Below are 24,469 nucleotides of genomic sequence, written 5' to 3'. Positions count from 1 at the left end.
TTTCGTCGGCGCCAACGAGATGAGCAGCGAGGGTACGCTCCGTACGAACGCGGCGTTCGCTACAACTACGGTTCTAGGGAACGTGCGTATCCACTTCGACAGCGCTCTCCGTCTCCTCAGGATTCGGCTGACCCTTCCCGCGGTTACCGTGATCAGACGACACGCCGTTCGCCTACGCCTCCGCGCCGTTTTGAGTCACCTCTCCACCCCATTGTGCGTGACCCTGGCAGCCAATCGGAAAACGATGCTTCAGTTTATGGAGGCGAAACTGCATCGGTCGAAATAACCACAACTCCTCCAGAGCGCCCATCAAATATTTTGCCAGTAGTAGTGGAAGGTGTGTCTGTGCAAGCTTTAGTGGACACTGGGGCCAGTCTTGCTGTGATGCATTTGGATTTGTGTTCACGCTTACGAAAAGAGCCAACCCCATACACTGGCCCTGCACTATACAGCACGAATGGACATCTTATAAAGCCTATTGGATCTTGTACAGCACGCGTTTTCATCGGGGACGATCGACACCATATTGAATTTGCGGTTCTGCCAGAGTGTGCTCACGAACTAATTTTCGGTTGGGATTTTCTTTCGTCAGCTTCAGCCATTATCTCCTGTTCTCAACCAGCAATTCACATTACGAACACCGAACCTTCTTCTGCTCCTAGTCCGCGACATCAGTTCTTGACTTTGATGCCGACCACGTTCTGGCACACGGTAGTGAAGAGGTCCTGATGGTTTTCTCAAGCAGCATTTCTGACGGGGAAGTGGTGGCCTAGCCGTCAACCCGCTTGCTTCCTCGAGGAATTGCCATGTCGGCGTGCCTTCTCCGCTTTTCAAGGGGACTTGCAGCTTTGGCCGTCATCAACACCACGGGTGAGCCAATTCTATTACCAAAGGGCATGACCATCGCTTCAGTGGTCGATGTCGCGCCCGCTTCTGTCGTCTCTAGCTCCTTAACGTCTTCAGGCATGTGCGGTTTCGGATGGTTTGTCAGCTCTTACCGCTACCATTAGCCCAGACGTGACAACCACACAGAAAGAAAAGTTGCTTCAGGTATTGAAGAAGCACATTGCATCTGTTGATATGAATTCCTCCACGCTAAAACGAACGTCTGTGGTCGCACACCGGATTGAGATCTATGGCTCGGCGGTTGTACGCCGTCGCCCCTACCGTGTGTCTACGCATGAGCGGAAGATTATAGAAGACCACGTCGCTGACATGCTCATCATCATCATCATCATCATCATCACCAGCCTATCTACGCCCACTGCAGGGCAAAGGCCTCTCCCATTATTCTCCAATTATCTCGGTCCTGTGCCAACTGTGACCAATTTATCCCCGCAAACTTCTTGATCTCATCTGCCCATCTAACTTACTCTCTGACATGCTCAAGCGTGATGTTATACGTCCATCATCGAGCCCGTGGTCATCGCCGGTCGTCATAGTAAAGCAAAAGGACGGCTCAGTTCGCTTTCGTGTTTATTACCATGCCCTCAATAAGATCACACGGAAAGACGTATATCCGATGCCACGCATCGATGACGCTCTCGACCGGCTTCAAGGAGCGCAGTTCTTCTCCAGCCTTGATTTACGCTCCGGTTATTGGCAGATCCCGATGCACGAAGATGACAAAGAAAAGACTGCCTTCGCAACTCCAGATGGGCTTTACGAGCTCAATGTTATGCCTTTCGGGCTATCTAATGCGCCCGCGACATTTGAACGCATGATTGATGCCGTGCTCCGCGGCCTCAAATAGAAAACTTGCCTCTGTCTGCTACCTCGACGACATTGTTGTTTTTTCAACCACGTTTGAGCAACATCTGCAACGTCTCGACGAGGTACTGGCGTGTCTCTGAAATGCCGGACTCCCGATTAATAAAAAAAAGTGCACATTCGCCAGTAAATCGAGAAGGGTGTTAGGGCACATCGTGAGCAGATCCGGCATAAAACCAGACCCTGCGAAGATTTCTGCAGTTCTAAATTTTCCGCGCCCGCTACAGCAGAAAGGCCTTCGCAGCTTCCTCGGACTAGCATCGCACTTCCGCCGCTTCATACGAAATTTTGCAACAGTTGCTTCTCCTCTCAATAACCTCTTGCGTTCTGGCACATCTTTTGCTTGGAGTGAAGATGGTGAACGGGCTTCTCAAGCTCTGAAAGACGCACTCACGTCGAGCCCTGTGCTTTACCACTTCGATGACGCTGCACCAACGGTTCTACACACGGACGCCAGTGGTCAAGGCATCGGTGCAGTCTTGTTGCAACTCGATTCGTGCAAGAGGGAGTGAGTGGTCGCGTATGCTACCCGAACAGTGACGTCGGCAGAACAAAACTACACAATCACGGAGCAGGAATGGCTTGCTGTTGTGTGGGCGATCCAGAAGTTCTGCCCTTACTTGTACGGTCGACATTTCAATGTCGTCACTGACCATCACGCATTATGTTGGTTGTCGACGTTGAAGTTGGGTTCTCCGCCTACAACAGCATCATTTTACCATCACGTATAAGTCCAGCAAAAAGCATTTAGATGCAGATGCCCTCTCACGCTGTCCCTTATCGCAATCGGCCGTGTGCTTCTCCACGGCAAGCAGGCCTGCTTTACCCATGGCGCCCATTGCTTACTCCACGTTGATGAGATCAGTCTCCCGGCCAAACAGCGCGACGATACTTTTTGTCGCAGAATAATCGACCGGATAGACGGCGCTGCGCGACCTCCCAGCCGGTTACGTCACCCACTCCAGAAGTTTCAGCTTGAAAACGGGGTTCTGCACCGTTACGGGGTTCTGCACAGCCACCACCCTACAGGGACCAGGTGGGTCCCTGTCCTACCTCGGGAGCTACGCGCAGCTGTGTTAGAGGCATTTCACGATGATCCGACAGCAGCATATCTCGGGTTTGACAAAACCTACGATCGCATTCGTTGTCACTTCTTTTGGCCTGGGATGTCGACAAGCGTGGCGAAGTACATTTCTTCATGCACCACATGCCAGCACCGAAAACGCACTATGACTCCGCCAGCCGGCTTACTACAACCGCCACCTTGTCCTTCGGCGCCCTTCGAAACTGTGGGCATTGACCTGTACGGCCCGCTTCCCAGCACACCAAACGGCTATCGCTGGATAGTGACTGTTGTCGACCATCTAACCAGGTACGCCGAGACGGCCCCTGTACGATCTGGCTGCGCCCAAGAAATTTCTGACTTACTGCTGCAGAATATCATGTTGCGCCACGGTGCACCCCGCGTCCTTTTAAGCGACCGCGGCAAGCCCTTCTTGTCCCGAATTGTGGCTGAAGTGCTTTAAGCGGCAGATACGATTCATAAAACAACCAGCAGCTATCATCCTCAGACGAACGGCCTCACTGACTGTTTTTACCGGACTCTCTCCGGCATGCTCTCTATGTATATCAAACCAGACCACACCAACTGGGACCAAATTCTTCCGTTTGTAACCTTTGCCTACAACACAGCAATTCAGTGCACCACTAGCTACTCACCAATTTTCTTGGCCATAGCCCTTCCTTCTTTATTGATACCGCTTTCTTATCTGCACCGGTCTCTCCTGTTAACCCGTTTTCTGACCAGTTGATCTCCCGGATTAACCACTGTCGACACCTAGCCCGCATCCACACTGAAGCAACGCAACAGAAACGAAAAGCCCTTTACAATTCCGAGCACCACAACATCAATTTTCATCTCGGGGAAGAAGTCTTTTGGTGGACCCCGACACGATCGCCGGGCCTGTGGGAGAAGTTTCTGCACCGCTATATTGGTCCATACACTGTCATTGAGCAAACTTCATCTGTCAACTAATGAGTGTCTCCTGCAGTTGCCTCCAACGACCGTCGCAGACGTGGAAGTGAAGTCGTCCATGTTTCTCGTATGAAGTGTTTTACCCAGCGTGCGCCTTAGCTACAAGCGTCTTGCCAAAGTTGCCGCTTTGCACAAAGGGTTGCCCCAAGATTAACCGGGCACGTGACTAAAGCACTGGTAAGTCCAGCAACTGGGGGACAGTAGTCGGACTAGGAGGAAATGGCTTGTTTGGCCGCTCGGCGCTGATGCGTTTGGCATTGAAAGTTTGCAGGAGGCGATGGGAAGGGTGAAATGTTTCCGCTGTAGAGCGGTTGGCCACGTGGTGACCGAAGCATCTCTAGCGGGTAACTCACCCGCGGTCGTATGACCGAAACCCCACTCACCCCATCCGCATGCCGTGCAGGAATTTTAACCGGCGGGAACGCGACGTTTATTCCGGTCACAATTGCTGGCACCGTATTTGCTACTCTCCTGGCCACAGGGGCCAGCGCATCGTTGTTCAGTGAGGAGGTCGCACCTGCGCAAGCATTTTGTGCGCTTGCGGGGCTGCCAAGCGACTTTGCGAAAGGATAGCACCGCGAGGTTGATTGTCCGACCGGGTTTTGTTCACCTCCCCGTAATTGTTGGTCAAGATTTTCTCCTCAAAAGTGGAATCACCGTGGAGATTATGAATGGCGGCTATAGCGCAGCAGCATTCTCACGCCATACATTAACCCGCCGGCGCACATGCCTGCCATTGAAGGCGTCGGATGCCTTCGGCGTTGAGCACTCTGTGGAAATTCCTCGCGCTGCAAGATGAGCCTTTTCCTATCCCCAATGGGATCGAACCGCTAAGCACGGAGCACCGTATCCACTCATCGCCAATGTGCTTGACTTGGGTCACTCGCGGAAGGTCCGTCTCACGAGACTGCTAAATCGGTATGACGATGTTTTTACCAAGCAACCTGTCTGCACCTACCTGGTAACTCACCGGATCGAAACTGTATACTCGCTTCCTCTCAAGTGCAATCCAAGGCCCATCTGCCAGTCCAAAAGGCGGGTCACCGATGCGCTGGTGGACGAGCTGCTAACGGATGGAGTAATTCGCCACTCTAGCAGCGCCTGAGCTTCTGCAATTGCGCTGTTGCTTAAGGAAGATGGCACCTATCGGCTGTGCGTTGATTGCCTGAAAGAACTGACTCGAAAGGATGCCGCTCCCCAAGATCAGCTCCGTAGTAGGAAACCTGAAAGGTGCGAGGTATTTCACCCCGCAAAGGCACCTACAAAAAGGTACCTACAGGTCCGGATGGATGAGAATGATCAAAGCAAAACTGCTTTCACGTGTCAGAGAGGGTTGTTTGAGTTCACTAGCATGCCTTTTGGCCACTGTAATGGACCTGCAACGTTTCAGAGGCACATAAACCCCGTCCTGGGGAAGCCAAATGGTCATCCGCCACGTGCTACATGGACGACGTCGTGATTTATTTAGGAACTTTCGAAGTGCACCCGTGCCATGTCTGTGACGTGCTCCAGAGGGTGCGGGCTGCGGGTATGACGTTGAACTCGGCGAAAGCCCACGTTGCGCAGACCCGAGTCTCAATGCTAGCGTTTACGCTCGGCGGCATTTCCGTCGAGCCTGATCGGGACAAGCGCAGAACAATCCTTGAATTTCCTACGCTGAAGGTCGTGCACGACCTCTACCGCTTCCTGGGAATCGTCAGTTTCTACCGGCGATTCACTCCGCCATGTGGTCGCGTGCAGGCACCCCTGACAAAGTTCTTGTCGAAATCTGCCGCGTGGAGATGGGAGCCCGAGCACAAACCAGCGTTTCGTCGCCTGTCTACCGTCATTGCGGAGACAGCCCAGCTTACCCTACCCAACATGACCAGAGAGTTCGTTGTGCAAACAGACGCGAGCGATCTGGAAATGGGGCTGTCCTACAGGGATACCATTGTATGCTGAGGCCACTGGCTTTCTATAGCCGCTCCCGGCTTACTGCTGAAAGGAAGTATTCCATGACGGAAAGAAAATGCTTCGCCGTCGTGTTTGCACTTCGCAAGTTGTATGTATATCTAGGCGTAATGAAATTCGTCGTGCAAGTGGGTCACAGTGCGCTCAGCTGGCTGATACGGCTCCGGGAGCCTGCGGGTAGGCTGGCGCGCTGGCCTCTCCTGATACAGCACTACGATTTCTCAGTGTAGTATCAAATGGGGAGCACGAGCGTGGCAGCTGATGCGCTATCTCTTCCCCCATGGTCCAGCGAGATTTCCTGTCCCGGTGTTTCTTTAGCCGGCGATGGCAAAGCGAGCGCCCGCGATGGAGGCAAAAGAGTAACGTAGCCGTGAAGTGGAGGGAGAGAGCCACAGTTGAGAATACTCTCCCCGACTCGGGAACCCCGCAGGTCGCAGAGGGAGAGGCACGTCTTGAACACTCCGAGCCGCCGGAACGCGGATGGGACATTGCTGCGGAACCAAGCAGAAGCAATGCAGCGTGCACAACGGTCGCATTCAGCCGTAACATGGTATTAGCCAACCTTCAGGATGGCCCATTCTGTCGCCGGAGTTTCGAAAATTTTAGGGAGACAGAGTGCCGACACGCAGCCTGTCCTGCTGCGGTCGCGGATGAGCTGAAGTCAGTGTGTGTCGCCGACGTCCCTGGGGGCTCATACTTGATGGACGATGAATGACTCTTGCTGAAGTACGTAGCCAGCGATGATGACGCAATTCACCCCTTCAAGGTGATAGTTCCTAAAAGTCTGAGGTACGCGCTGCTGCGTTATTGTCATGACGAACCCATGGCCGGTCATTTAAGCGGCTCCAAAATTTTGGGGACACTGATTCGCTCCGTGACCTGGCCCGGTATGAAGCCAGACATTTTTCGCTATTGCCGATCCTGCCATGTCTGTCGAACGGTGAAAGTTATGGCGGAAAGCCACCTGGAATCTTGTGTAACGGCAAGCCATAGTTTCAGCGGCAGCAGCGTGAAGTAGGCCACTGAGCGCGCCCACCCGCCGGGGGGCTCGCGCGCCCCTGGCATCAGTTGATGGACTGCGTTCCTAATAAAATTGGCTTTACTGCGTGGTCGGGTCCTCTCTAATGCCTCCGTGGCATGCGCTCTACAGTTGGTGACACGGAAGTGATATCCCTCCCAGCGAAGTTGTACAGCCATGTCCAGCAACAACCAGGGCCAGCGAGCACCGCAAGCAGCCGGCAACGAAAGTTCGGCCGTGGCTATCCACTGGCCACCGTATTGGCAGCACAACCTGTCTATCTGTTTCCTCCAGGCCGAGTCACAGTTCGCGCTGTCTGGCATAGCCTCCCAAGACTGCAAGGTTCACTACGTCGTGAAAGCTCTACCCGCGACTGCTGCGGAAGAGGTGGCGACACTCTCGCCTCCTTCATCCGCAATCCTCCTGCAAGGGTCTACGACAAGCTCAAAGCAGCACTTCTCGAACGAACAGCAGCATCTGAGCGCACGTGCATACAGCAACTAATTTTCACCGAAGAGCTCGGCGACCGCAGAGCGAGCCAACTCTTGCGCCGCACGATGCAACTCATCGGCTCGCGTGGCCAAGCCATGGAAGCTCTTTCTGCAGCGCCTGCCTGCGAACGTGCAAATGGTTCTCGCAACCACGAAATCTACGGACCTCCCTTCGCTCACGTCCCTGGCCGACGAGGAAATAGAAGTTGCACCCCCGCTTCACATGTTGCTGCTGTGATCACGTCACCAAAATCGTCCACCCCTCGCACGACGCTAGCTCCGGCCGACGAAGGTGGGTCTGCGGCGCCTACCAATGTCGATCAACTGCGCGAACGACTGCACCAGCTCGTCGTCGTGGGGACGAGGCGAAACAGCTCAACAGATTCTGCTAGGCCGTCACTCCGACGACGGGACCGCTCGTTTTCCGGATGCCGCGATGCCGTTCGTGGACGCAGCCCATCTTCATCGTCCGGTGTGTGCTTCTACAACCACCGTTTCGGCACAGACGCTCGCGGCAAGCCATAGTTATTCTCATGGATGCGGAACGGCCCGGCAGACCTTTAGGGCCGACAAGGGGTTCTGGCCCCACTGAAGAATGTCGCCGGTTTTACATCGTTGATCGCACCAGCGGATAAAAGCTCCTCGTTGACGCCGGAGCGCGAATAAGCGTCTTGCCAGCTTCACACCACGACCGCACCTCCAGCGCAGACTTATACTTTCAGGGAGTGAACGGCACGCGTATTCCCGTGTTCACGCAGCTGTCCCTGACTTTTAAGCCGCGTTTTCACAGAACTTTTCCGTGGCTTTTTGCGGTTGCGGACGTTCGCTATACCATCCTCGGCGCTGACGTCTTTAGCAAACACGGCAAGCCAAGATGCTAACGCATTTTGGTCCCACCAAGCCACTGCGCCTCGAGTGTGACGCGTCACCGCACAGCATAGGAGCGGTGCTCTCTCATCGAGTCGGAAGCATCGACAAGCCGATTGGGTTCCGCTCGCGAAGGCTGTCTAAGGCGGAACGAAATTGTCCGCAACTCGAGCGAGAGGCTTGGCGTTGGTGTTTGGGGTTACAAAGTTTCGGGACTACCTGCTTGGGCGATCTTTTATACTTGTTACAGATCACAAGCCATTGGTGGATTTGTTCCGAGAAGACCGCCCCACGCCACTCCTGGCCGCGGCCCGGATCCAGCGTTGGGCTTTGCTGCTGGGAGCGCATCAGTACAAGATCGAGTACAAGCCCGGGCATGACAACCAAAACGCGGACGCCCTCAGTCGACTTCCGTTGAACACCCTGGAGGAAGTCGCCGAGCAGCTTCCAGAGTACGTGCATTCATTGAAACAATTTGGCAACACGCATCTTTCGTCACAGGTGCTCCGGCAGATGACTTCCAAGGACGAGCTACTCCAGACAGTTCGAACTTTCATACTCAACAGCTGGCCACGTGACCGGAAACGATCCGATCCGCGCTTGCAACCGTATCTGTCAAGGACGTTGGAGCTGACGGTGGTTCATGGTCTCGTGTATTCGGGCCATCCAGTCATCTTGCCGGCTGCTGCACGGGAACAGATGCTGGAACTGCTCCACGAGACTCACCAGGGGGCCTGTGCAATGAAGGCGGTCCTTGCACGAGTGTCTGGTGGCCACGTTTAGATAGTGACATCGAACAATTGGCGAGCAATTGTCCCTCGTGTGTAAATTTCGGCATATGCCCCCGGCGAAGCCACCTGTTAACTGGCCGATGACGCAGGAGATCTGGTCCCGCCTGCATGTTGATTTTGCAGGGCCACTGAACGGCATGATAATTTTGGTAGTGGTGGATTCGCACACCAAGTAAATAGAGGCAGTCACCATGCCGCACGCCACGGCCGAGGCTACTATCACGACGCTGCGCGAGATCTTCAGCCGGTTAGCTATACCTAGAACGGTGGTAAGCGACAATGGAACCTAGTTTACGTCCGACGCATTTGCCAAGTTTTTGGCTGGAAACAACGTCAAACACTTACGTACGGTGCCGTACCACCCGCAATCAAATGGTCTAGCTGAAAGGGCCGTTCGGACCATTAAGGACGGTTTAAAGAAGCTTCAGGTGGGCAGTCTACCTACGCGTTTAGGGAAGCTTCTTTTTAACTATCGAAGAACACCTCAGGAAGACGGACACTCCCCCCATCCCTGCGGCTCTTGGGATACCAAATTCGGTCATGCCTAGACACCCGCTTTCCTCCGCCTGTGTCTTTTCCGTTCTGTGCCCAGGAGGACAGCGAAAGTACGCCTGGCCCCGGTGACTTTGTCTGGGCACGCAATTTCGGCGAAGGAGAACGCTGGCTTCCAGGAACTGTAAAAGGAACCACGGGCTCCGCATGGTCACAATCCAGACGGATGAAGGTGAGCTGCGGCAACACTTGCATCAAGTTCGCCCACGTCAGAGCCCAGTCAAAGTGACGAAGGCCTCTTCGAAACAACCAGCGTCGGTGCAAGAAACGGCGTTGGTGCATCCTGAGGAAGAAGCGGCGCTGTCGCCTCCCGTTCCCGGTGAAGACAACCTGGTTCCGCAACTACGACGATCTCGCCGTCAGAAGAAACCAATAGACCGTTATTCACCTTAGGGGTGGAAGATTGTTGTATCCTGACGTTGCAAACTTGCAGGCTTGGCATTGTGACGTCAGTACCTCACGTGGTTTTTCCTTTCCTTGAACCACCGCTATAAAACGGCGAGGCTCACAAAATAAAGCGTTCCCTATCACGGCGATCTGCGTGCTGTGTTGTTATCTTCCGGCCACCCTCAGTCCCCGCCGGCCCAGGCGGGATAGCGCTACCAATATATACTACCAATATATGTCTTTCAACGAAATTGAAAACAAGTTACTTACCGGTCCTCAATTTTTTCCCCATTCCACTTCCGCTTCATGTGGTTCCACCATTGTGCAGTGGTTCCGCGTCGTGTTTCGTGGAGACGAAGCAACACAGACGGAGTTAAAATTCCGTAGCATCCGCTCACCGCTGGGCAGGCTTTGCTGCAACGACCGTCTTCATGCTCCTTAATTTGCTTCGTCGCATCTCCCAAGTGACACAAGAGTCTTTTCACCTTGTGTAACTCTTCTCCACATTTCCTAAATCTTTTGGCTGCACGCTGCATGAAGAAACACAAATGAACTGAACGAAACGCTGTCATGAACGACGACGCGGCTCAATTGAGAGTCCCCAGTTTGCCAGAATACATTCATCAATGTCCAAACACGTGAATGCTTTCAATGTAGATGATTGTGGATTTGTAGTTGTATAACCAGCACATTATGAACTATTACTGTGGGTATTTTATTAAAAGCGACGGTTTTATGACTTTGCACTCATATAAAACAAATAATTCCCAATTACTCTCGGTCCCAGCCGCGTCCGGCGCCTACCGGATCAAGTCGCTACACGACTTGACGAAGCAAGTTCGCCCCAACTTCTATGAAACGTGAAGGTGGTCTTGAGCCCTTTCAAGCTGCCTGCTATCTTGCAGCGGACGTTTCTGGAAGTCCGCTCGCTGCGTAAGTTTAAGATAGATCTATGAATTCGGGGGTTAGTCCCTTTGTTCAAAGACATGCCGTACCGAACACTTGACGATCACGCTGTACACGCCTGGGAGCGGACAGACAAGGTCTTTGCGAGCTCATAGGGCTCCTGCGCTTCCCAGAGAGCGCTGCACAACCTACTTCCGGGTAGCTGAAAGCTGCTGGGTCCGATAGGTTGCCATATTGCCGCGAGCCATGGATGGGTTTGCTTATTTATTGTTTGTTTGACTGCCTGGACACGCCGGGCTCTGTTATCTGTGTCCCAAGGGAAGCCCGTCTTCAAATATTTATTTTTATGCCGCACGGGCTATCTCATTCAGATAAACAGACTGTTTCGCCCTCACGTCACTTTGCCCAGAATAATCTTCTTTTGATCGACAATATTCTGGATGTAAATCGGTGGTTCCAGAAACACTCGCGCCGAAAGATAAAAGCCTCCAGAGCAGACGCCGCGGCATTCGACTCGCCACGCTCGTGTAAGCACGTCACTTTTTTGGACTGCTGTCTCGCCGCCTGTGTATTCTTTGATTTGTTAGGGGAGCACAAGTTCGCTTCAATAAACGGGTTTTCTTTGAAGACAACTGCGTCGTCTTCGACTTCGTGACATCTCGTGCAGGTGCTGGGTAGTTTTTCTCCTCCTTCGACAGACCACAGCTGGCGAAGGTGATTACTTTTTCTCAAGCGCTATGTTTTTGGACGAGGACGGCGCCCAAACCTATATCACTGGCATCGGTATGCTTTCCCGTTTCGGCGTCTTAGTCGAAATGAGCGAGCACGGGCTGGCTTCGCAGGCCTTTTTGCAGCTCGCAGAATGCATTTTCTTAATCGCTTTCCAAGCTAAAAGGGGTGCTATCTTTCGTCAAGCGCGGGAGTGGCTCGGCAATACGTGCGAAGTTTGCGACGAAGCGCCGGTAGTATGCTCACAGTTCTAGAAGTCTTCGCACGCCCATCTTGTCTTTCGGCTTTCGGAAGTTCGCAATGGCTAGTTTTTTCCGGGTCCGGTAGGACTCCCGCGGCGTTGACGACGTGGCCCGAAAACTTGAGTTCCTCGTACGCGAAACGGCATTTTGCGGGCTTCAGCGTTAACACCGAAGTAGGAATGGCCTCGAGTGCAGTCTCCAACCTTGTAAGGTGTTCGTCGAAGGTGCGGGCGAATACCAAAACGTCGTCGATGCATACGAGGCAGGTGTGCCACTTCAGACCAGCTAGAATAGTGTCCATGACTGTTTTAAACGTTGCTGGCGCCATGCACAGCCCAAACGGCATCACCTTGAACTCGTATAGACAATCCGGGTATATAAATAAGGTATTCTGTCTGTCTCTCTCGTCCACTTCAATTTGCCAGTAGCCGGTCTTGAGATCCATCGATGAGAAGTACTTCGCATGGCAGAGGTGTTCGGCCTCTCCGCAGTGGTAGCACAGCGGGCCATTATCGGGCGTTCGCCACACGTCGGTCATCCTCGGCGTCTGGTTTTGGGCTGCGTTTGGTCGTGCAGGCGACAGTGGACGGCCGTACGGCGGGGCTTCTTGACGACGGGTTCGAGTAGGTCGGGGTCGATGAACAGCCGCGGAGTTGGCCATTGCTTGTGGTTCGCGGGGTGCTTCCGACGGCGCAGAAGTCCCCAGTGCGATTTGGACTTCTTCACGGATCACGTCGGTCATGGAAGCGATCTGGGGTTGCGGCGTGGTTGGAAAAACAGTTCTTTGTTAAAGCCCAGTTTGTATTTCGCACGTTCGGTTTTCTGACTGCCTTGATGGTAGTTCGCGTCGCAGCTGACAGATGGCGCCACCAGTCCACGGCGCGCGCGCCACTCGTGGGACCTTGTTCTCGGCGGTTGCACTCGGTCTTGCAAGAGGTATCGTCAAACATCCCCCTCGCTCGCGAGGGGCACGATCAAATGCAGAGCATTTCCGGGGGCGCACGACGTTAAGTAGTTTGCATTACGTTATTGTTGTTGCACTTGTGGCTACTGCTGACGAGAGAGCGTTCGTCAGCAGTAATTTGAATGAGTCAACGATATAAGGCGCGTTCATAGCGTCCCATTCTGTGTCGGCTCTGTGGCGCAGTGGGTAGAGCACCATTTACATTGCGTTCCGCCCGCATGGTCGAGGGATCGAAACCATGCGCCGGATAGTATTTTCTTTTATATAGTGTAGGTGGAGGGGTGCGGACAACGACGGTGCGGACTACGATGGGACAACGCTGGTGACATCGTGAGTTACTGAAATGCTCTGCATTTAAAAGCCTCCTCAATTCTTCGCGAATGACGGCGCGGACAGCGCAGATGAAAACGCGTTGAGTGGTGGATCGCGTTGCCTCGTATTGTCCATGGTCCCCTCGATTATCGAAGCCTCTGTCACGAACTCCGCGATGGTTTTGGGCGGGCTGTGAATGAGTCCAATGAAGAGCTCTTGGTTAACTCCCCGCATCAGAAAGCGCACCTTCTTCTCTTCTGCCATTTCGGGGTCACCTCGTCGGAACAGCATCTTCATCTCCTCAACGAACACCACAACACCTTCGTTAAGGTGTTGGATTCGCGTCTGCAGCAACACCTAAGCTCGTTTTTTTCCGTACGACAGTTGTGAATGTTTTAGATGCGACGCATCTCTTTCACCCGCCTTATCCCTCCGGCGGCGTCCGCATCTCTCCCCCATTCTTCTCGCCGTGTCAGCTGCGCGCTAGCGCCGCTCTCACCACAGCGCCATCTGCGTGTTAGCGCTCGGCTGCGCTCGCTCCGTCGCCTTGCCAGCTGTGCGCTGCTCTGCGCTGCCCTCTCTCATTCCCCTCATCCTTCCTATAAACGCGGTAACTGCGCCGCTCCGCTCAGTCGTTCCGCCGGCGCTCCTCCGATGACATCCTCCGGTGACCACCGATGATTTGAAATGGAGACTAAAAAATTTACACCCTCTTCCCACGAGGGGAACCATGGGGTAGATGCGACGCATCGGTGGTGAACATGCTGCGTAAATAGGACACACAACAACAGCAATCCACACGCTAACATAACGGAAACGCAACGGCAACCCCCGATGCGTCACACCTACCCGATGGTTCCCCTCGCGGGAAGATGGTGTAAATTTTTCAAAAATTCCGCTTTAACATGCTCTATGATGTTAGCGAGCTCTCGTGATTTTCAAACGAGACTTTAGCCGAGTCTCCGAAGTAGAAAAAAAATTACACCATCTTCCCGACGGGAACCCCGAGGTGACGCGAAACATCGCGGAGTTCCCATTATTTTCACTTGCGTTGGCTACCCACATCGCGTGAACGTTGTTGGAAACTCCGCGATGCTTCGCGTCACCTCAGGGTTCCCCTCTGAAAAACGGCTCTGTTAACGGGTTGGGTGTTACTGGCTGAACTTGTGTCAGCCAATCCGCAAGCAGGACTATCGGTACTCATGAGACGCCGGAGCGAGACTCATCCGACGAAGCAACTGAGGTAGCGGCGTGTGCACCCGGTTATATATAGCGCTGTCGTGGAGGGGAGGACGGAGGGAGCGGCGCACATGCGCGCACTATCGCGCAGCTGCCGTGGAGAGGAGGACGGAGAGAGTAGCGTGCTATCGCGCAGCTGGCGTGGAGAGGACGACGGAGTGAGAAGCGCATTATCGCACAGGTGGCGTGGAGAGGGGGATCAGAGGGAAAGGTGCGGACGCCAACGGACAACGGACAACAGACATAGCCCCGAGCAAAAGATGATTTGCATCTAAAACACTTGCATTAGTTTCTTCATCATCCCATCGGTTGAAACTTCGGACGCGCTCCAGCTTCTCCAGCTCCAGCCACTCTTCCGCATCTTCACCAGGGGATCCTCGGTATGATGGGGGCTCCCGATGTTGCTGCAGAACGACGGGAGGATTGGCTTGGTTGACCATGGGGCTGGTTGCGACGTCTTTCTTCTTCGCTTTCTCCGCTAGTAGCCGAGCTCGGTTGGTAAACCTTGTAGGCAGAGGATGGCTCTTGTTGGACTGGCTTGGCGGCTTACAGAGGTTGTAGAGAGTATAAAGTGTGCGTACCCCGCACCTCGTACCCCGCACCCCGCACCTTAATGACAATATTGACAGAAGCAAAACGAGCTGGATACTCCCGATTGTTTTGCGACATGGTCTCCATACCAATCCCGACGAGTCCGATCTCTTCCAGTGACCAACTGGGCCGCGCGTTTGCGCACCTGCACACTTATGCGTGCTCTAAGGTCCACTTATGAGATCAGCGGCCAGGCGCCCAGGCGGCGTGTGAGAACCCGCCACTCTGTCTGATGACGGAGCACTGCCAACACTGGAGAGCAGTCGACGCCGATTTGTAACGGCGCGCACGGGAGACGGGCTGTCTGGCCGACCGAATACCAGGGGGATAATCCCCCATTTAGATAGCAGACGGCGCCGCCGGACACTGAGAACCGTCGACGTGACGCGCGGAAGTAGTGGAATTACCGGCGTCGAGGTGCGCGCCATGCCACACACCATTGTTAACGCGCCCCGGGCGGCACAGTGCACTGTGGCCGCCTTTCACTCTCACCCCGCGGGGTCGCGCGCACCTGCGCGTCCACGAGCGTGCCGTTCACCCAAAGATTGCGGCGCCTCATTGAATATTCCGTAGCGCGCTGAGTGGCAGCTGTCTACGTGAATTTGGGCACTCCCATACGCGTGTACGAACGCTATAGGGGCGTTCCCGAGAGAGGGTGATAAGGCCGAACTTGGCCGTTGGAAATCGTTTTTGTTTGAGCGCTGAGCTGGGCAGTTCCCGGCGGGACAAGGAGTCTCGACCGTTAAAGCTAGGTTGGGATTTGTGAGCCCCCTAGGTTAGAGGTTAAGATCGCGTCGGAGGTTTAAGGTACAGCGCCGTACCGGGAAACTAGACGGATCTTGCGGCGAGACAGAGTCTCGGCCGTTGTTTCTCGAGCGGTTTGTGTACGCTCCGAGCATAGGAGAGTTAGACGAAGTTGAGGAGCTCGAGTGATTTGTGCGCACTGGGAGCTAGCGTCTAGCTGAAGTTTGAAGTTTTGCTTTTCATTACTCATGTACCCAGTTATCCTACTCTAAATAGCTGTGTATAAACTTTCGTTTCACTTAATCAACCTCAACGCCTCAAATTCGTCAATTCGACCGCCATCTCCAAGAACTTCAACACCATCGCCCTGCCAGCATCCTGCCAAATCAACCGGAGCCATAGCGATTGGGTTCCTGATCGATACCGGACTTCGGGGAAACGAACCACAACCATCTTCACTCGTGCGTTTTCGTAAAACACTGCTGGATTGCCTCGCCGTTACGAATGCGTGGTGAAGCGTTATTTTTCATTTTATTTGCGTGGCCCCGCGACAAAATGCAGCGAGTGACAGGAGGATGAAATTTGTTTTGTGATTCCGAAGTTCAAATGTGTGTACAGGGCTCATTAGCTGGATGACATTTCAAATGTTCGATAACAATCATCCAGATTTGGATTTGGTTCTTAGTTGTATGAAATTATCTTTCGTACCTTCACTACGGTTTAAAGCGAGCAATTGAGGTGCGTTCACGCTACGACAATACCGTGGTACAGCTTTACCATAATTCTTTATATTGACCCATCCATGGAGTCAACAATCATATTTTGGTGAATGACACTGTCTAGCCTAGGGTTTAACTTAAAAGTTCAGTTTTCCCTGTGCAGGCCTGAAAGTGGAAGCACGTCGTTAAACTTGAGCACGTCCACAGCGGAGATCACATTTCTCTGCCAATTTGAATGTCTGTTGCTGCCATCAAACGAATTGCCTTTGTTGGCAGTTGGCAGCATGGATTGCCGAAACAAAATATTGTCTTGTGACATGTAACGTGGTGGCAGAGCAAGTGAGACCAACAATGAGGAAGGTGAACAATCTATTTACAGTATTTACATGGCGGAGATCAGACAGCCAGCGCAGGGTCCGCCAGCACTTTCTTCGTCGTCATCGTCGCTGTTCTTCGTAATGACGCTGTGGGGTATATCGCACCTATATGTCCCGTGACAAAATTATGCTGAGGCTGAACCACGCTAGTTCCTTATAGTATAGGTGTTACACTTGGATATTCAATTGTTTACTGACCTTTACTGTATTGGGCAGTCACTAGAGTATCTGTATGCAGTGCAAGCGGAGATGGCGAATGGTTTATGTCACCTCAAATGGATGGTGTTAATTAAGTCCTGAAACAACCTGTATTTATTTTTATTTATTTAGGCAAACTGTTGGCCCAGAGGCCGTTACAGGGGTGAGGTTACAGCCAAAAAGAAGAACAAGAAGGAAGTACATTATACAGAATGTACACAAACTACATCGTATTGTCACTTCAAAATGTATGGATTTAACACCGCAGAAGTATAACTAAATACACCTAAAAGTAATATTGTTACGGGGAAGGTATTGCATTAACCAAAGGTATTTACAAGGGGAAGCCAGAGCAGAGTGTCCAGATTCACGCACGAACCAAGTCGAGAGCGATCGTCGTCGACTTCCTCTTCTAGCTGCTGAGCTCTCATCAGACGCTCTCTCCAGCACAGACACTAACGCATACCCGTCGGCTCAGTACATAGCCGAACATCCCCGTCACAATATCTATAAGCACACGAACAGAACCAGCTTGGTAGATTTTTTTTCACGATGCACTTTTTGCTTAGGACATCACTCGCTTCAGTTTGTCCTCAAACTGTGTTACAAAGTAACTCTGGATAACGGTTGTTGGTAGTGCGTTCCATTCTGTTATCGTGGGTGAAAAATGAGTTGGCGTATGCATTAATTTGTAGTTGACATCATAAAAATATGTTCATGTGTACGTCTTAGGGTTCTGCCTCGTAGTGGTACTAAGTATTGAGAGGTGTCTATTTTAAAATGTTTTTTCCAGAGCAAGAACAGAAACCTTAGTCCATCTAGGGGCGTCGTTCGGCTAGGGAGCGTAAATTTAGTAATTGCAACATCTCAGTAAAGGAATCGGTTCGCGAGTAACGAGACAAAACAAATCGGGCTGCTCTTAGTTGTACTCTCAAGCATATTGATTAACCCGGTTTCACAAGGATCCCATACGACACTAGCAAATTCGCCGAATATATGAAGTGCATTGAGACCCGCACACCGCAGTTGGAGGTTCTACCCCCGTAAGAATTTTGTAGGCGCATTTATTATTAGGAAGGGTGACACATAATAAAATGTATCTCTTCTATCCTTGTCTCGACAGCCGTTTGTAACAATTTGAAATGAAGAAAAAAAATTAGGAAATAAGATTTTCCGCAGCGAAGACAAGGACGGCAAAGGGGCAGCACGCTCATTATCCTGTCCGTTGGCCATCCTTGTCATTTTGCTGGGCTAATTCGTATGAGCCAACTCGTCCAACAACACGTACTACTGAAGACAAATTAGCTTAGGACCGGCACAGGCCCAACCATGCGTAGGTAAGCGAACAACTTCTACGCCATGAGCGATATCTGTTGTGCGCGCAATGAGCTGCTCTTATAATAGGTACTGCCAGGTGCTTGCAGCCAAAACTACCTTTTTCTGTGGCTAAAATGCTGGAGGTGCTCAAGACAAATCCTCTCCGTCGCGTGCGAGCATTGGCATTGGTTGCAGTGCGGCGCCGATACCGCATATGGGTTCAAAAATATTTTACGAGAAGTCCGATATCTTGCATCACTTCCTCATTTCTTCTCTGCGCGACATAGCAAAGCGTCATTTACAAAATTGCGAGGATGTTCGCTTGTGCGACGCTGAGACCTCAATAAGCTTTGGCCAAGCTCGGCCCAGTTATATTTTAGTGGCACGCGATCGCAACCTTTGGTAAGTTTTCAAGTGAAATTTGGGCGCAAAATTCGACAAAGGCCCAAAAAGACCAGACGGGACTAGCCCTCCCGTCCGGTCTTGAACCAACTAGCCCAACTCCCGTCTGGTCTTCAACCAACATGAACCAACTACTCCAACAACAAGGTCTATTAACTTTCGTAAGTTTTTCTCTGGCTTTGAAGGTGACGACTGAACATTGCCATTTTTTTATCATCTCTAACTACAATTGAAAAGCAATATTAAAGGTGTCGTCACGAAACTCGATCGCTAACTTTGCTCACAAATATGTTGAGTCTGCCCTCACAGCAGCGGCCGGAGGCCTTTCTGTGCAGTACAGAGGGAAAGGTAGGCGGACTCGAGCAGGGTATACCCGTGTAGTGAGACTATCCACCCCCACGACTTGCGACGCTTAGTGCGACAAGACCGTTTTGAAGAAAAGATACGCGCACCTCCCCTCGCGGGAACCCTGGTGTGATGCGACGGTGAGGGGGTTCAAGCGCAAGCGGAGAGCAACCGTCGACCGAAAGGCCGCCGGAGAGCGGCACACCAGTTATATGCGCAGCGTGCCCGAAGGAAAGGAGACCGCGGAAGAGATAGTACTGCACATGTTCCGGCGCCAGTGCGTCTGCCACAGCTATGACGCAACACAATCCAACACAATCCACTTTAATCCAATCCAATCCAAATCCAATCCAATCCAAGCCAAGCCAAGCCAAGCCAATCCAATCCAATGCCACTCGCGAGAGAGTGTTCGCTATCGGAGAGGAGGGGGGTGAGCGGCGGAGAGCGCAGCTGGCGCGGCGAGGAGAATGGGGGCGGGGTGGACGCCGACAACGCCGACAGCAACGCCGGATGGATGCAGGGACAAGGCGAGTGAATGAGATGCGTCGCACCTAAAAGTGCAAAGCCAGACTGCGTGTGCCTGCTGCATACAATGCTGCATAATTAAGATAGACCGATCCCGCGCACATTGATCGGAGGGCGCAAGGAGGGCGCATTCCTCCGCCTCCGCTTTGTGACAGAAGCGAGCATAATGATTGTCGTGGTCCAGAATCAGCAGCGGAAGTCGGATACGAATTTTGCTGTGTAACTGCGAGCTTTCCGCTTCTCACAGAACAGCTACACTTGGCACATATCCCATTGACGACTCACGCCAAAGAGGTGTTTTACAATCCATTCTACATTATGGCAAGTTCAAAACGCGTTTTAAGAGCCATTAAACCAAGTAAGATCTTTTGACGCGTACCAGAGACAGCAGTGCCGCCACCAGCGAGGGGCGTCATGGGTGTCGCGGCGTTGCCGTTTGACGTTTGGAAAAAACTTGAAAATAATTGTGCAAGCCCTAAATTTGTTTTACACAATGACTTGTAAAAAACAAACCAAACAGCACTGGGTATTATGACTACCTATTCGATTTAGGTCGGCAAATTCTGTCGAGTGTTTAGCTTACTATGTTCAGAATTTGTTTATTCACAGTTAACCACGGAGTTCGTTTCACCTGGAACCATGCGTGGCTGTAAACGCAACTTCCTCCATAAGAAATTGACTTAGATGTGAGTGGTGCACGTTATATTCAGAGAAAGCAACTGCTGCTACCCACACTGCAAAAACTCGCTTAACCGACTACTCTTCTAGTCGGTTTGCTTCCCACCCTAGAAGAAACCTCGACAGGATGTCGCGTGGTGTCGCGCATTTTTTGCAGCCACTAATGCTCGATCTCCCAGTGCTCAACTGCATCAGCGATTCCTGCTCCCGATTGCTTACCGTGTTCGTCAGGGTATTGGTGTTGCCCTTCAGGTCGTATTCCCACCTCGAGCACCGCACCCGGCTGTTGTTCAGGAACCGAAGCGAGCCATCTCGACCTTCCTGGAAGGCGTACATTTCACACCCACTGGGCCGCAGCGTACCCTTTTCTGGAAAAAGAAAAGCCATAAATGCTCATCTACACAGCGTGTCGGTAATTATCCTGACGGTAAAATGTATACACAAATTATCAAGTATTGTGCTTGATGATGAACACTTCTGTTCGTAACCGGAAAGCTGCATGCGCGGTGTGTTGACTCAGTGCCCTTCCAGAGATGTCCTTGCGTTTCGGCTGCTCTTAATTTCGACAGTATTAGAAATAACCGCGGTTTAGTTTCACAGCTAGCTTTTGGCTATCAGCAACCAAAGCTCGATAATCGTCTGCCTAGGAGCCGCCATATTTTGAATTGCGGGTAACACATCTTGTTTTCTGATTTTCGATTTTGTAATAAGAGTTCCATGAAAAAAAACAGGTACTAAATTTCTTCGCATTCTCAACACTTTATGCCGTTAATTTGAACAATCTGAGCTGGTTTATGTGTCTTAACCACGCTGATTTCACCGTGAAAGCCAGAAATACAGGACTTAAAAGTAGAAAAGAAGGCTTTCGCTGAATGTTTAACGTTGAGCGTAACAATAGTAGGTTGCATCCATGGTTTGCTGTACACTCGTCACTCCTTTAGAATGATTGCAACTGTTTCTTCACTTTGGTAGCTCGACCTTCGGCCATGCACACTCACGAGAACACATGCTTTTAAACACCATGTCGAGAAGTTGCACGTTTAGTATAAATGTTGTTGCCAAAGAAAAGCCATCGGATTCCGGGGACATTTCTTGAAAGTCTGGCAGAAAGTGCCGAGGTAGCCATATACTGGTACCTCAGCAACAAGAAATCCCTGCTAATTTTTCCATGCCCGAATTGAAACAGATTCATTGTTGTATTACCCAATGTTCAGCCCCATCGTCACACGTATAACTGGACAATGGTGATCAATAAAGCGTGGAAATATACTGCAACGCAGATTGAAGGCGGCCAGTAGGTGCATAACTGACTTATAAAACAGCGCCAGAAACAGGACTACAGAAAGGGCACACAGACAGGGCGCTGACTAACAACTGACTTTATTGTCACTGAACAGGCAATAAATACGGAAAGAAAGTGACGCGTGAAGAAACAAATAACAACTGAAGAATACAAAAAAACAATCAGTTTCAAAAAGTTCAGTAATCTTCATTACTAACACAATCGTAGCAACTAGCACGCCTTATCTACAGTACCACCGAGACAATGAATTTATTTCCCCGTAAGGGCAACAGAAGGAGCGCTGACGGAATCATGTTTCCGGGCATGCATTTCCCAGGCTTCTCTAATCTCACGACGCATCCGGTCGCGGTATTCCGCCAGCACGTGGCTTTTCTCAAACAGAGGCGAACAGCCTGGGCATTTGGCAACGTGAGTAGCGAGTGCGCTTCCTGTGGCGTTTCTTACGTCGCACGCGTGCTCCCGAAGACGATCGTTGAGGCATCGCCCCGTTTGTCCCACGTACGACCGCTTGAAAGACAGTGGTAGCTCATAGATAACCTCCCCCTGGCATTGGACGTAGGGCTTAATATGTTTCTTCGCGCATTTTTTCGTCGCTGGTCTGTCACTGTTTACCTTGCGGCAAAGGCTACTTAATTTGTCAGGAGCAGAAAACACGAGATCAACACCCGACCGCCCTGTTAAGATCGGGCTCCTCATTTATTTAATGAAAGCCGCCGGTCGCTCATGTATCCGCGCCGCCTCCGCTGGTAGCTGCTATCCCGTGTCCCTTTCATGTAGCCGCACGGACGCCAAGTTCGGAGACGCGGAGAACGTGTTTTGGGCCCGTCCTTTTGTGTGTCAAAAGATGGGGGCGATTAGCCTGAGTATCTCTCTCGCGTCGGAGGTAACTGGGTCATTCGGCATGACAAGCTGACGAGAAGCTGAATGACGTTGTGTCTCATAGTGTCGAAAAGGCGCGAGGTGTAAGTTTTTGAGAATTTACAAAGCCGGCGCCGGGCGCTCTTCGATGACGGGTCGTTCGCCTCGACGACGGTCGCCTGGGCTGGCAGCGTCTCTTCCCGTGGGCTGTTCAGGCGGGCGGCGGCGCCCCTTTAGTCTGGGAGGGGATTAGCAACGACTGCCTCTTTGTCCCGGCGCGCGCGCGCAGACAAGGCGCCAACGCGAGGACGCGGGAAGAGGTTAGCCGCGCGAAGACCGCTCCAAGCCGTCGGCTTGGCTTTCGAGCAGATGCCGCCCGCTGAACGTAATGGTGTGTCCACTTTAGGCCGCAGATGTCCTATATTTGCTGGTCGGGTGCAACAGCGTGCGTGGGAAACGCACTATGAGTGTATAAGAGAGAGGGTTGGGTCACGTGACCGCAGGTGGTGACATGTGTGTGATTCGCTGGTTCCTGTGGCCAGTCAATGGTTTGTATAAATTGTTTTGAAAGGTTTTTCTCTCTTTCTTGAACGCCCCTTTTTTGGAGGCGGGGTTTTTGGTATCAAAACCGGAGTGTTGGGTTTGGTCCAGGGTCGGTCGAGAGGGGATCTAGTTCAGTATAGATCTCGGCCGAACAGGCTGCTGCTGTCAGAGTGACAATGTAACCGTCACTCTGACCTGATGTAAAGTTGGAGTAATGTAAATAGTGTAAATAAACCTAATATCCAGCAAGAAAGGCAGTCCTCATCCCTCACCCGCTCCAAGCATCGGTCGTCGGTCATCGGAGCGAGTCGAGATCGTCGTCTCGGCTCGCGCATCAAAAGAACATCACTGTTTCGTCTCCATCAGTTCGCCAAGAAGATGGATAGGCGAAATTTAACTCGCCCTACTAATTTCTTAAGCCTGTGGCTCACCCCGTGGATGTAAGGGATCACGGCTACCTTCCTTCTCTCACTGGATGGAGGTTCCTGTTCGTGGGGTGGTTTTCTCAGTCCTTTCAAGATTTTGTAGCCCACGCCGCAAAGCACAGAAAACCAAAGCAGAGACTGAGAAAACCACGCAAAAGCTCTCGGAACTAGAGTATAAAGCGAGTATGAATCTCCAACGAGATGACACGTCTACCGAGGCGGAATATGCACTGGTGGACCTTTCGTCTCGTTGTATCTTTAGTCTCGTTAGACCTTCAGACGCTGAATCCTGTGGGACGATGCAGTAACTTGCAGCAGCGGCTGGGCCCCATATCTGCCGAGCTTGCGGCTACCGATACGGCGTATAACAGACCTCATTGCGCAGGCGCAGCCCCCGCTGAAATCAAGTATCGTTTCTGTCGTCTCCGCTGTAGTATTATTGTCCTTTCCACATTCCTGTTGCCTCCCTGCCGTATTCGTGGTTCGGGTGATCACATGAATTTTGCTGCACTTGCAGTAGTTTCCGGTTGGCAGCGGTGACGTACTTCCGTGGATGCTTGATAAGCACAGCTGATAGCAGGCACGGGGAAATAAAAAAATGAGCCTAATAACGTTATCGCGTTAATAAATCACCAGCGTCTCTTCTTTATCAAGCATTTTCCCTAACAGTAGGCCACACTCTCTAACGCTCTGAAAGAACTACGCATGCCCGCAGTTTACTGACAGTGCAGCCAGACGTTGCGGCATGCGTCGGAGGCTGTGTGCTCCGCTATTCGTATTTCTTTTAGTGCCCCCTGTACGTGGTCAATAACAAAATTATTCGGAGAATATCCTCACAAACGTAAAGAACACAAGTTTTATGTAAACATAAAACGGCATATGCAAGAATTACCCAACAAACGGTTTGTGAAAACTGTTTGTCAGGTAATTTTGAACCCGCTTGCACGGGAACTCGCCCCTGTGGAATAGGGCGGCTGCAAGAACGCAACAAGTTTTTTTTAACCCTGAGCCATCGCTGAACCACAGCGATGGCTCACAGGTACAGCGCTCGCCTCGTATGCGGAAGGTACCGGGTTTTAATCCGCGTACCGCCGAGCAGCCACCAGTTTCTTTAATTGGTACAGGCGTCCCTAGTCGAGTGCGGACACTTGAAAGGGTATTTCACGCCCGGAAAGCTGCTTTTACCCATGC

General features: G+C 51.9%; 1 protein-coding gene across 4 annotated transcripts in view; it reads right to left on the bottom strand.

Annotated features, from left to right (window-relative positions):
* The window catches only part of LOC144168754 (organic cation transporter protein-like), a 184,926-nt gene that overhangs the window by 116,058 nt on the left and 44,399 nt on the right, over nucleotides 1-24,469 (bottom strand). For all 4 annotated transcript variants that reach the window (XM_077697713.1, XM_077697715.1, XM_077697716.1 and 1 more), the window contains exon 3: nucleotides 20,369-20,517. In XM_077697713.1, coding sequence (XP_077553839.1) covers nucleotides 20,369-20,517 — 149 coding nt within the window. The remainder of the gene's footprint in view (nucleotides 1-20,368; nucleotides 20,518-24,469) is intronic.

Source organism: Haemaphysalis longicornis, unplaced genomic scaffold (genome assembly GCF_048455015.1).
Source record: "Haemaphysalis longicornis isolate Haplotype H1 unplaced genomic scaffold, Haemaphysalis longicornis Haplotype H1 scaffold_2, whole genome shotgun sequence".
NCBI lineage: Eukaryota > Metazoa > Arthropoda > Arachnida > Ixodida > Ixodidae > Haemaphysalis > Haemaphysalis longicornis.
This window is presented reverse-complemented; position numbering and strand designations above follow the sequence as displayed.